Below are 13,966 nucleotides of genomic sequence, written 5' to 3' on the forward strand. Positions count from 1 at the left end.
AGCGCCGAGAATGCGTGCCACGCTCAGTAGTGTCTGCCACCCCCAGTGCTATCCCTCTGCTCCGACTGCACAGTTGGCTTGCTGGTCCTAGACCATGCCACTTAAGACCTCCCCTCTCTGGAATGCCCTTTCGATACATAGGTCTTTGCATTCCTGACTCTGTGCTGTCATTGTTTCAAGAGCCCTCTCCTTGGCTGGTCTTTCCCTGGCCTGACCACTCAGTCTGAGGAAGACATCAGTCATTGACACCTTACCTTGTTTAATTCTCTGTACCCTCTCACCGTTCCCTGGCCCCTTTCTGACTTATCTGTCTTCCCTTACTGGGGTGTGCGTGCTCTGAGGGCAGATACTTCATCCTCTGAGTCGTAGCAAGTGGTTGGAAGCTAGCAGACTCCAACTAAATGCTGATGCTCTGTGGCTGTGCAGGATTAGCGCAGACCAAGGGAACTGGGGGAATCCGCCCCAAGCTGACCTGCCATGTGTCTTAAAGGCTGCTGGATTCTGCAGACAGAGGCAGGAAATCCCAGCATGCGCAGGTTCCCAGGTAAGACTAAAGAACTTGGGGGACACTCGGGAGGCAGAGGCAGGCGGATCTCTGAGTTCGAGGCCAGCCTGGTCTACAAGAGCTAGTTCCAGGACAGGCTCTAGAAACTACAGGGAAACCCTGTCTCGAAAAAAAAAAAAAAAAAAAAAAAAGAACTTGGGGGACGCTGAGGACCTGGAGCGTCTGAGAGAGAGGCTCGTGGCTCCGGCGGAGAGCGGTGGCTCCTCAGGAGTGGTCATAGCCGCGTTTCTCTTCGCTGGATTCTAGGAAGATGAGTGAAGCCTTGTGACCTCCTCTGTGGGGGGTCAAGAGCAACCACTCACAATTCAGGGCACACCATAACACAAGTCACCTTTTCTCCTTTTAGATGAGCTGGTTAGGGGCTGGTGAATTGGCTCAGTGAGTAAAGGCATTTGCTACCAGTCTTGATGACCTAAACTCTATCCCCAGGACACATATGATAGAGGGAGAGAACTAACTCCCAGAAATTGTCCTTTGGCCTGCACATGTATACTGTGATGTGTGCACATACGAACAAATAAAAATTTATAATTAGTTAACCGGTTAATGTTTGGTTTAGCAAATGAATGTACATAGTAGTAAAAATCACATAATTCAAGGATATTTGGATGCTTTCCCTTGACAATGGTGTTATGTCCTGATAAATTCCTTGTAGTAGTTACTGCTCTTATTGCTATGAACAAACAAGATGAGAATCAGTTCCTGAGAGAAAAGATTTATTCTGGCTCAGAGTTTATGGAGACACAGTCCACCATGGTGGGCAGGCTTGGTGGCAGGAACAGCTTGTGGCTGTGGCTGTGGCTATGGGAGCTTGCTCACCATCTGAGTGGATCAGGTAATGGAGAGCGGTCAATGCTGGTCTTCTGCAGACTGTTTCCTTTTGCCCTTGTTGTTATTCTAGGACCCCAGACTATAAGATGGTGCTGCCTCTGGGCAGGGCAGGTCCTCCTTCCTTTGTTAGATCTGTTAGATAGTTTCACTCCTTTAACTGCCCGTACTCATTTCCAGAGGTGTGTCTCCAAGGTGGTTTTAAATCTAGTGACATTGACAGTAAAACTTAGACATCACATCCCTCATAAGTTGAAAGTATATTTTGTACACTCAGTGAACTAAGAGTCATAGCTTAGCCCTTAGATCAGCTTATAGTCAGACAAAAGTCACCTAACCCAAAGCCTGTTAGTGTGTGTGCATGGACCATGTCGCTGCATGACTGACTGAGAGGGAGTCTCCTACTATATCACTAATAAACTTGGAAAAGACTTCACAACCCAAATACTGGTTTTCACTTTACACTTGGAAAATGATCAAGTTTTCATTGTAGATGAGGAGCCTTCTGTAGTGTGGAAGATGAATGTCCGTCCCATGCTGCCTGCTTGCACAGCCTTTCACCAACACAGCCACTCTTGGGGCTTTGTAGGGGACGTCTCAAAGTAACCTGCCCATACGTGTATTTTAAGCTTTATATATGGCAAAGCAGGCATGAATGTGCCATAGTATTCGGATGAAGGCAGAAGGACAACTTTGGGGTTGGCTTTCTTTTTCCAACTTTCCATCGTTCAGAGGAATTGAACTCAGATGTTAGGCTTGCATGGCAATGCTTCACCCCCAGAGCCATTGGCTCACTCACTCCTGCTCCTTCCACACAGTAATGACGTCCTATAGACCTCCTGACTCCTCCTGCTCCTTCCACACAGTTATGACGGTCTATAGACCTCACTCCTGCTCCTTCCATGCAGTAATGACAGTCTATAGACCTCCTTTTGTATTTTGCTTTTTAAACCTCCTGTCTTTGAGTCTGTTGGCTATTGCTGTGTAACAAACCAGCTCAGAACACAGTGCCTATTACAGTGGCTACTTTGGATCCCAGGATTCCAGGCTCACCGGCACTCATGCTTCTGTGACCTGCGGGCTCATCCTGGAGCCTGCTGCTCTTGGATCTTAGATGGGTTCTCATGCATCAAGTCATGGCTCAGATAGTGCCACTGTGTTTCATGTGGCCTTGGGGCTTGCTCTGGGCCCTATCTACACAGGCCCAAGCAAGTCCTTCTGGTGACCACAGTGAGCCAGAAGTAAGAGGAAGTGAGTCAGCCATTTTCTAAGTTCCTGTGCACATCACGGCTTACATTGTCCTTTTGATCAGAGAGGGGCATTCATACGTCCAGGTGACCACACGTGTGCTTAAATAATTCCATCTGAGCCGGGCATGGTGAACGCCTTTAATCCCAGGATTCAGGAGGTAGAGGCAGGTGGTTCTCTGTGAGTTCAAGGCCAGCCTGGACTACAGAGTGAGTTCCAGCACAGCCAAGGCTACACAGAGAAACCCTGTCTTGAGTCTCGAAAAATAAAAAAAACAAACAAACAACAACAAAACCCATCTGTTTAATTATCCTCTTTCACATCTGTCTGACTCAGGCCCTTCACACCCCCTCCTCACTCTGATTGTCTGAGAGTCTGAGCAGATGGGACAGGAAGGGGATTCCAAAACCACCTGCCTAGTCTAAAACCACGGGACTCAAGTGGCATAGGATGGAGGCTGAACACATTGAAATGCCAAGGTCCATGTGGTTTGTGCCGGCGTGTTGGAGAGAGGTGGTGGATGTCAGAGACCCCGGCTTCAGGGTCAGACCCGAGCTCCAGGGTGAACTGGCTGTGGCCTTGGCTGTGCCACTTTCTCTCTCCTGCCTGGCTCACTGTGAGATGGTGACAGTGATAGACTCACACCTTAATGATGTTTTTAGGAATTGCTTGGCACATGGCCATGTGTTTAGTAAGAGCATGCTATGACTGGGCTGTCAGCGGTCCCCAGTATTTCATTCCTCTGATAATGCTGCAGACCCCAGAAACATAGGGAATGTGTCTTATAGAGCTTTTAGACCCTATAGTATCCAGTGTCACTATTCTGGGACATAGTGGGCCCTTCATGAAAGAAAGGATCATTCCTAGTAGCTGGTGTTGCTTGGTACCTGGTGCGTGCTATATGCATTGCATGTCTTGTGTGAGCCTTCCAATTGCCCCGAGGAAGTTAATAAGGACTAAGCGATTTGTCAGTCCCATACAGCTCGTAAACCTGGGTTCAGGTCTAAGGCTGAGACTTTCTCCCACCTCGTGCTGCTTGGGCTTCTCTGTCATGGAAACCACAGGCCTGGCCACTTTGCCGGCCAGCTGCTCCCTGTGGAGCTGGAGATAGCACTCGCTTGTGCTCTGCCCCGTGCCCGGTCAGTACATGCAGGAGCAGGAAGGGCTCGGATTCAAGGCTTTGGTGGGCAGACTTCTAAGGGCAGGCCTGAGTTCCTGAGTCACAAGTGGACACGAGGGCAGCTCCATGTCTGTTAGCTGCTCTCAGGGGCTTTGTGCTATCCTTTCCCCATCTTCTGGGTTGTTTCTGTGACTAATCCAGAGGGGACAAACTCCATCTCCATAGCTCCACCCTCGTGGGAGTGCAAGTCTGTTTGATGCTTTCTCCATTTATACTTAACACTTTAATCCACCTGAAATTAATACTCCTGTGGCTTGGGGGTGCCTTTCTTCTTTCTTGTTCCAGCATGTAGCCAGATATTTCTGGCAATAAGGACTGGTTTAGTGATGTCTGCCCCTTTTCTTGCTGGTAGATTGTGAACTGGGGACCCATAGGACTCTGACAGGTTCAGGCAGAGTCCACATTGGCCACCCAGACCCCTCCAGTATTAGAGCTGAGTCTTGTCTCTGAAAGATATTTTGGCAAAAGCTCTTGATGCCTTACTTCTCTGCTCTGACTGGGAGAATGAGTGAAGGGGAACACACCTTTTTTCTTTTTAAAGAGGACAAAGAAAACCATTTGTTCGGCAGATTAAAAGGGAACCTAGAGAGTAAAACAAGCATTCATGAGATTTTTTTGGTTATCATGCTAAACTTAAAGTCAGACCATAAGCACTTGTTGGCCTGGAAGCCTGCTTCTTCCCTGACAGATATTAGGACACTGTAACACAGGTCAAGAGCAGTGACTTCAGCAGGAGCTAGAGAAGTTAGTGTTGCCGTAGTAACTGATCACTGCCATGCCCGCTTGCGTCTGGAGAGAGTCCTTCTGCAGTGTGCTATGCCGTTCTCATGGCCTGCACCTAGCGTTCTGAGACAGCACAGACTCATCCAGCCTTGGGGGTCCAGTGAGGAGAACTGGCTTGGTGACCATGCTATTGCCACTTGCAAGCACATAACCACTGGGAAACCTAGAAAGGGTCGTCTTTAGCAGGGCAGCTGTCTTAGTGAAGGTTTCTAGTGCTGTGAAGAGGCACCATGACCATGGCAACTCTTATAAAGAAACCATTTAATTGGGCATGGATCTCACAGTTTCAGAGGTTCAGTCCATCATGGTGACCGGGTGCATGGCGGTGTGCAGGCAGATGTGGTGCTGGAGAAGTAGCTGAGAGTTCTACATCTTACAGGCAACAGGAAATGTCTGTCACACTGAGGGAAGCTTGAGCAAAGGAGACCTCAAAGCCTGCCCCCACAGTGACACACTGCCTCCAACAAGGCCGAGCCTACTCCAACAAAGCCATACCTACAAATAGTGCCACTCCCTTTTGGGGCCATTTTCTTTCAAACAACCACAGCAGCCATGTGTAATTGTAATATTAGAGGAGCCAAGGTGGGGGTCAGGGAATTGCCTCAGGCAGTAGAGGGTTAAGCTTGGCGGCTGTGGTCCAGAGCTGTCCGGGGCTGACATAGATTAATTCACCTGCTGGTGCACTAGGCACAGACTCCAGAGCCTCACTTGCAATTTGGAAAGAACGAGCCCTTGTTTCAGAATTCTGCCTTACAGCCTAGATGGAGCAGATGGGTAAACCAACACCCTGGTGAGGGTGCTTGAGCTTCTGGAGCAGCTGGGGTGGCCTGGGCTGGGCACGAGACGCGGAACATTAGCAATGCCTGGGTAGGGTCTTACTGTGCTCTTCAGGGAATAGTAGTGGTGCCGTCTCCAGGGTGCCTGAGTGTGCCCCACGCTGGGTGCTCTGCTGACCTGTGTGCAGGCTCTCTAAGGCAAGGGTGCCACACTTGTCTCCTCTTCTGTCCCAACCTGCTGCGCCAGCCTTTTACTGAGCTTACCTACCTGCTCTCTTCTCCAGACCCTTTGTTCTCTGTCCTTCCTGTCCTTGGCTCTGGTACAGAGTGTGCCATCCCTCAGCCTGGTACCCTTCCTGCTGGGCTCTCCAAAGTAGACAGGAAAAGGTTGGCATGGATTGATGATCAATAATCTTATCAATACTATGGTTAATAAATACTCTGACATAGAAATTCACAACTTTTAAGGAAAAGTTCCATTTTCCCCTATATACAGTTTAAAGTGACATACACGACTTTAATCCTAGCGCTTTCAAAGCTGAGGCAGGTGGATCTCTGTGAGTTCCGGGCCAGCCTGGTTTACAGAGCTAGTTCCAGCATAGCCATGACTTTACAACAAGACCCTATCTTGGAAAAAGAAAGAAAGAAAAACCACTGAGCTCTGCCTGGCCTGTTGCACACTGGCACTCCTGGCCTGTTGCACACTGGCACTCCTGGCCTGTTGCACACTGGCACTCCAGTGATCCCAACTCTTGGAAGTTGAGTAGAAGGATTACAGGTTCCAGGACAGCTTACACCAGGAGTTTTTTGTTTAAAAACAAACTAATAAAAGATTCTGTTCAGTGTGCTCAATTCAAGCTATAAAGATAAGAATATACGTAGATCCCCAATTTTGTTACTCACACTTTTTTGTTAATTACTTTAGGCACCTTTATGGGGTCATAGACTTACACAGAAATGGATATCGAGACAAGCTTCTACAGATCTCATGCTTGTTCGCTATGACGTCATTAGCCACGGGCGGCTATCGACACTTGAGGTGTGCTGTGCTTGTGAAGTGCGCACTGGTTCTGGAAACTGTGACAACAGCTCTCCCTGCTGCCTGTTCCTTCCCCCCGCCTGCTGTGTGAGGTGTTGCCATCTGTACCAGCCAACGTCTGTGTCCATGTGCCCTCTGTGGGTGGAACCTCCTTCTCTTCTGGCACTGGAAGCTGCTGTGGGCCACCTGACTCTATGTTACGAGACATTTGCTTTCTTCCCAAACATCTGAGGAATTCTATGCTCAGGAACCTAGCTTAGCTGTTCTGGGGTTCTAGCTCCTCCGAGGACTCTGGTCTTATCCGTAGGACACAGACAGCAGTACCCAGGCCTGTTGCTCCTGCCATTTGGGTGAACTGGTGCAAAGATGACGTCACTGGGCCTTTGGTGGTTGGTGACTGTTTAATTGTAAATTTATGCAATATAGACAAAGCTGTTTGCCATTCTGTGACAAGAATATTGCCCCAAAACCAACCTAAAGTCCATTGTAACCGTTAGACCCAGCTGAGGTCTCCTAGACCCTGCCAGTAATAGGGTCCTTCTAGACCTTTACAAGCTGCCTATATGTTTAGTTTACCTCTGTCTGTCTGTCACAGCAAAATACACCACAGTCAGGCTGGGGTATGAGTTGTTCTGGGTTCATCCAGAACAGTCTGGATGCGTGGGTTCCAAAGAACTGTACCTGGCTTCTTTTTAAAGCAAATTAACCAACGTGGCGTGGAGGTACAACTACTTGACGCATAAAACTTAGGTGTGCGTTGGTGCTTTACCTGCGCGTATGTCTGAGTGAGGATGTTTGGTCCCCTGGGACTGGAGTTACAGACAGCTGTGAGCTGCTATGCTGCTGCTGGAAATTGAACCTGGTTCTCTGGAAGAGCAGTCAGTGCTCTTAACCCCTGAGCCCTCTCTCCAGTCCCAGTGTATATACTTTTATGAGCTAAACTTCTACAAAGACTCCCCAAAGGCAGGGCTGTACAGTCGTGCTTTGTAGAGAGACTTCATTCAGGACATGTGACTAGGAAGGTGTCCCCAGACTCGCTGTCCATACTCAAGGCCATAGACTTTGGCAGAGTAGGGAATTCCCCTGCTCTTCTCTTGGCAGTAGACCACAATGGATTATGTGTGTCATAAGATCATCATGTTTTAGTATCACAGAATTGCTTTCACCTTTCCCAACTTGAATCTCCATGTTAAAATGTAGCCATCTTTCCGGAGTCAGTAGATATGAGGCAGAGGAATGACTGAGTGCTTGAACCAACACTGCTGCCATTCCTTGCTAAGAAGCAGTCCCTCACATAGACCCAGCCTTAGACTGTAAGATTCCTGAGAGCCTTGCCAGGAGCCTGGAGCCTTGGGGCACGAGGGTCCTGAGGTCCCTGGGGCTTTCTTTGCAGCACAAACACCATCTCTTGCTTCCATTTATCATCTTGCTTTTCTTTGCAGATGATATGGCTGAACTTCTCCTAGGGGAGTCGAAGCTCGAGCAGCACTTGAAGGAGAAGCCCCTGCGGCAGGGAGCCAGTCCCCGAGGCCCCAGACCCCAGCTCACTGAAGTGCGCAAGCATCTGACTGCCGCCCTGGACCGAGGGAACCTCAAGGTACTGTGGGCCTCTGGGACCAGGAAGGGGTGGTGGGTGGTGCTGCCATCATCTCCTGGGGCAGTGTGAGCAGGGTATGTTTGGAGCACACGTGTACAGTGCTGGCGTTGTCCTCTTCAGCAGGCATGCTCCCTGCACGATCAGTACACCCACCCTAGGCTGCCTGGCCTGTAGGACTGCCAGCCTCGCAGGGGAATCTGCAATGCCACATTCTTCTGAGTGAGGGGATCGTTTCTCCCCAGGTTTTTTAAACAGTCTCATTATTAATTATAATTCAACAATGGTGCCTAGATTCCTACTTAAATCACTTGGTTAATGAATGTCATACACCCTGTAGCCAGAGCTGATGCCAATAGGCCAGGTGTTGCCTCATTGTGGAAGAGCCAGGAACCTCCCCCAACCTTGGTAACCCCTTCCCTACCTGCTGGTCCAGGCCGTCTCAGGTACTGCCTCTCCATCTTCTGTTTCTGGTCTCCGCTGCTCAGTCTGCTCCTTTTCACATGGTTCTCCTCAGGTTTTTCCATGAACCTGGCTCACCTTACTTGCCCTACCCCTCCTCTAGCCCTGGAGTCCAGCCTCTGCCACTTCCTGATATCACTCTCAATGTGTTAGTTTCTTTTAGAGGTGATAAAATCCCCCAACAAAAGGAACTCAAGGGAGAGAAGCCAGAGAAGGCAGCAGGAGCTTGAAGCAACTGGTCGCAACCACAGTCAGGGAGCAGAAAGCTGTGGACGCTTGTGCTCAGCCAGCGCTCTCCTTTGTGTACAGTCTGAGATCCCACCACAACTAATCCCTCACGGGCGTGCCCGGATGCTAAATATAGCTAACACTGGTGTGCCTGGAGGCTTGTCTCCTGGGTGATCCCAGAGGCTGTCACCCTGGCTTAGCTGATGGCACCTCCTCCGGCCTGCCTGTCTTATGCTCTGTCCTTCCTGGAATGTTTTCCACTGAGGACAACAGTTTCTGGGGAGCTTTGGAAGTTACGATTTCTTCTTCCTTTTATCTGATAAGTTGACTTCATCTTTCTCCTTCTGTCCCAAAATCCTCCTGGGCTGCCCCTGGCCTTTGCACTTTTCTGTTGTGCACCCTTCCTCTCCTCAGTCCCAGAGAGACCATAGTCTTTTTTTTTTTTTAAATTACTTTTATTTTCTATTTATGTGTACTTTTCCTACATGTATGTCTGTGTAACATATGTGTGCCTGATACCCTCAGAGGCCAGAGAAGAGTGTCAGAGCATCTGGACCTGTAGTTCCGGACAGTTGTGAGCCACCATATGGGTGCTGGGAATTGAACTCAAGTCCTTTATAGAAACAACACAGGCTCTTGACCACTGAGCAGTCTCTAACCCCAAGGCCATATTCTTTTGGAATTCTAGATTGGAAACTTGTGCTTCCTGTCAACTTGCTGTGTGACCTAGGGAGATTCCTTTCTTCTCTGGCTCAGTTTTGGTAGGTTTGGAGTGGGCTTTTTGAGATGGTCCCTTTGGACCCTCCCAGTTCTTGCCTGCCTCAAGCTGTGATCTTCCTCTGTCATCTGGCTCCCTCCTCTGCTCTGTTGTAACAGGTCTTGGACAATGTTGGCCCAAGTATTCCATGTCAGGGCCTCTGGAAGCCTCTCAGAGTGAACAGACTCCGCGTCTGTCTGCTCGTGAGCTGGCTCTAGAGGCTAACTGAGGATTTCCTTGTCACGTAGGATGCTCAGGGGAGCAAGGACACACTACTGCAACTGGAGCCTTTAAAAGCTGGTCTTCCGAGATCTCCTGAGTAAACTGGGAGCATGGGGACCATGGGAGAGGGCTGAAGGGGAGGGGAGAGGAAGGAAGGGGAGCAGAGAAAAATATAGAGCTCAATGAAAATAATAATAATAATAATAATAATAATAATAATAATAATAATAATAATAAAGCTGGTCTTCACTTGCTAACTCATGGCCAGTGCTGGGCCTCCCCTAACAGTTAGGGTACAGTTGTCTGCCTGGCATCTTTTCTTAACCGGGGGCACCTGGTGACTTTGGAGATGGGTGCTGATCAGCAGGAGAAGGAGGAAGAACAGTGGATCCCTGGCGCAATGATGACAGCCGGTCAGACCCAGTATTTTGGAGGTATGACTCTATGAATACATATTAAGAGGAGACATCTAGTTCATTTCTTTTCCTAACCCCTTACCTTCTGGGAATGTTAGTCATCTGTTTTACGTCTCTGTCCTCCATCCTTTGCAACCCAGTGTGGTAGTAATGTTGAATTTCATAATGGAATTCCAGACTTAGTTTTAGTCTGGGTTTACAAGTCGTGTGATCTTGGTAAGTTCCTTAGCCTCTCTGAACTTCCTGTCTCTCAGGATTGTCCTGGGGTTCAAGTGTGGAAATTCTTTAAAACTTTACCATGATACACTGGACGTGGGCTATCGACTGGTATCTTACTGCTTTTACTGAATTTTCTCCAGTTACTGGATTTTACTGTCCCCTGACTTGTAAAGAGTGTTCTAGAGCTGCACAGATTGTATGTGTACATGTTCTCTGTTCACACTAACGTGACGCTTCTTTCCTTGACCAAGAGTCCATTGTGACATGAAAAGAGTAGATCCAACTGGCAATGCGGCCAAGGCAGATCTGGGGCCAGAGGTCAGAGGACAAGGAAGCTGCCTATGGTGGGCAGGGCAGCCCTGGTTCTGTGTGGGGCTGCTCTCCCCGCAGCAGGGAAGCTCAGCAGTCTTGGCCTCAGCTTGGCTGTTTGCTCACTGTACAATGCTGTGGATGGACTCAACCAGCAAGGTCCTCCTGGACCAGCTATCCTATGCCTCTGAGCTTGTCATTTTCTTCAAGCTGATTCAGATGGCCCTTCTGTTTCTTTTTGTATTCTGTGTTTTTCTTGTGGCAAATACATGCTACATAAAATTATTTCTCATCTAGCCATTCGTAGGTGCATAGCTCAGTAGCAGTAAGCAAGCCCTTAGATTTTCCCAAACAGAACCTCCATCCCCATTTGGGGAAGGTGCCAGAGGACTCCCTAGGAAACCGTTCTGATGGTTGAATGCCCCAGTGGTGGTGGTGGGGCTTCTTTATACCCTCTCTCCCTTCACAATTCTGCTTTAGTCTTTGTCTTCAAATACACTTCTGAGTTCTTATACAGTTATGTCTCCCTTGGGCTACCCCTGACTCCTTTTGCTGCCATTGGCCCTTATTGTTCACCTTCTCATCTGCTCCAGGGCAGCCTGTGGCCTCTGTTCCCTTCTGAGAATTACCTGGAAGCCGCCCCAGCTGCTCTTCTCTTCTCCGTGTGGTCCCAAGGGCCACTACAGCTACAGGCTCTGCATGTTTCTAGGTGTACATGAGTTTAGCCTTGCTCAGGAACAGGTCCTGGGAGAGGAGAATGGATGTTTCCTTATCTAGGTAGCTGGGCGCTTCCTCTCTCTTTGGCTGATAGGGTGTAGGGGAGGCCGGCAGAAGATGAGGCTGGTAGATAATGGGGGAGGGGACGGGCAGAACTGTGACCCTTTAGCTGTCACAGAAGGGGACCCTAGTCAGTAACCTCAGCTTCCCCATCATGACTGGCTTCCTGCCTTTGTACCCTTTGGAAATCTTGACTTTGTGTGGTTTGGATTCCCTCTTGGGTATCTCTCACCACCTTGGGCAGGACCCACCTGCATATCAGGCACCTCCCTCTTTTGAGACAATGCTCATATTCTCTACTTTGCCCTGGAAGCCTTTCTTCCTCCTTGATCCAGCCCAGGCCAGCGGAGAGCTGCAGGAGTTTGTGTAGTTTAGCTTTATTAGGGTGCGCCAACTGCGTGTACAGATGGGAGACTCTCATGTATTCCTGAAGTCGTGCAACCATCAACGCTGTTGGTTCTCAGACATTTTCTTTCATTAACTCAAAAAGAAGCCCCGTACTCCCTGATGTCAGCCTCAGGCACACTCATAGTTATGATTCTGTAAATTCAACCCTTCTGGACTTTCCTTACCAATGGGGATCATCTTGTATTATGTATCAGTAATTCATCTTTTTATTATGACAGTAATAACTTTATGGCTATCTCATGGTTTGATTGGCACTTGGGTTGCTTGCACTTTGGGGCTATTGTGACTAATGGTACGACAAGTATTCCTGTGGAAGTTTTCCTGAAGCAAGCAGCAGGGCCCTAGGGAACACTGCATGTAATCTTGTAGGAATTTTTTTTCTGTCTTTTTCCTTCTAGTCAGAATTCCTACAAGAATCCAATCTGATCATGGCCAAGTTGAATTATGTGGAAGGAGATTATAAAGAAGCCCTGAACATCTATGCCCGGGTGGGCCTTGATGACTTGCCGCTGACAGCTGTACCTCCTTACAGGTTGCGGATGATCGCTGAAGCTTATGCTACCAAAGGTGAGGACTGTGTGCTTTCCTCTAGGCCCCTGCTTGACCTCTGTGCTCTTGACTGGCGATTAACTTGGTTATTCCCAGCCAGGCCACCAGGGTCAGCCCTACTGTGTTCTGGGTGATGTTAAGCCCATCCCCTTGTTTCCTCAGCACCTCAGTTCTATAGTTTCCACCTTTTGGTAAAATTTCTAGATACCATGCCATCTATGCAGTGACTTTTTGGTAATGAAGTGGCTTCACAGCACATGTAGGAATTCGCTTTATATGGTCATCTGGCCACAGGGCCAGCCATGTTTTATTTGTTGGCACTACATTTGGGCTAATTAAGGCCAGTTGCTGATTTCATAGTCATCGCTGTAGCAGCCCTCTGTAGGGTCTGCATTCAAGGGACAAGGAAAGTGTAGCTGCTCTCTCCTGGCGTGAAGCAGCCTGCGCGTGTGCGTGTGCGGAGAAGGAAGATGGGAAACAGGGTGTCTGCTGTCTGGCCAGTGCTATCGCCAAGCTGCCGATCCCTCCTATGTCATATCTGTGCCATGTGGTTAGAGGAGGAGGTCAAATCATGTGCAGAAAGCACTTACCATGGCACCTGGCCCCTACTCGGTGCTCAGTAAGTGATGCTTTCATCCTCGCCCCAGACATTAACCGTGTGAAAGGGCTGGGGCAGCACCACCTTCTCAGAAAGAAGTAGGAGAAGGCTCTCTGGGCTGACAGGGGTAAGGGATGCTCAGAACTGGGCTTCCCAAGGCTACAACATTCATAAATGGGCAGCATGAAGCCTCTGCTTGGCCTCCAGCCTCCTGCCATCCCAGGTGCACGTTGCACATGACTGTGGCTGACCCAGGACGGGGAACTGGCCACTTGTGTGCTGCTGAGATGTGGGGCTACAGGTGGTCCAGCCTGTCTGGCTGACCCGTACTCTAAGGCACCGAACAAGGCAAGCCCAAGGCTTACTTCTGAAGAGATTTGTGAGAGGCCTGATGTCCTTACTCAGTTCCCTGGAGCCTCCAAAGCTTCCTGATTCACCTAATTGTCTAAATGTTCCTGCGGGTTGGGAAAAGGTACCACTGCTCTTGACAGGCTCAAGCAGTTTAGTGGGCATGGTCCTTTGAGGCTGTCTTCTGGGCTCTGAGAGTATCTATCTTTGTTTGCCTCTGTCTGAGAAGCAGGGACCTAGGGGCTGAACCCCAAGTGCCATCCTCTCTGGTGCATCGCACCCCCTAACAGTGTTAGGCTGCTAGAGCTAGCTGTGTGTGCAAGCACATGTGAATGTATGCTCACTTCTCCAGGCCAGGAACCAAACTGTAGAATGAGAGAATCTTCATTGGGTAGTTTCCAGTTAATGACCAGCCTGGGGGCTGATGGGCTGTAACCAGGAGTTGGTTTGTTGGTTAGGGCTCCTGCGTGGCTCTGGGTCTTCTTAGTGTCAGAGTTCAGGCTTTTATCCCCTCAGTCTAAAAATGAAAAAGTGAACATTGTCTGTCTGCAGGTCACTGCCTGCCCAGTCTTGTGGTCCCCGAGTTTGGCCCTGCGTAATAATGTACTTAGCAGTGGGCACTTAGATACAAGACTGACGCTGGCTCTTGAGACATTGGCT

At 49.1% G+C, this 13,966-nt stretch overlaps 1 protein-coding gene across 3 annotated transcripts in view; it reads left to right on the forward strand.

Moving 5' to 3' along the window:
• Ttc7b (tetratricopeptide repeat domain 7B) overlaps positions 1 to 13,966 on the forward strand; it is a 217,301-nt gene that overhangs the window by 16,174 nt on the left and 187,161 nt on the right. For 2 of the 3 annotated variants that reach the window (XM_038336771.1, XM_038336772.1), the window contains exons 2-3: positions 7,862 to 8,016; positions 12,210 to 12,378. In XM_038336771.1, the coding sequence (XP_038192699.1) occupies positions 7,862 to 8,016; positions 12,210 to 12,378 (324 nt within the window). Of the gene's footprint in view, positions 1 to 7,861; positions 8,017 to 12,209; positions 12,379 to 13,966 lie in introns of those variants that run through there. The other variant, XM_038336773.1, reaches the window with a different exon arrangement.

This window comes from Arvicola amphibius, chromosome 7, assembly GCF_903992535.2.
Source record: "Arvicola amphibius chromosome 7, mArvAmp1.2, whole genome shotgun sequence".
NCBI classification, from domain to species: domain Eukaryota; kingdom Metazoa; phylum Chordata; class Mammalia; order Rodentia; family Cricetidae; genus Arvicola; species Arvicola amphibius.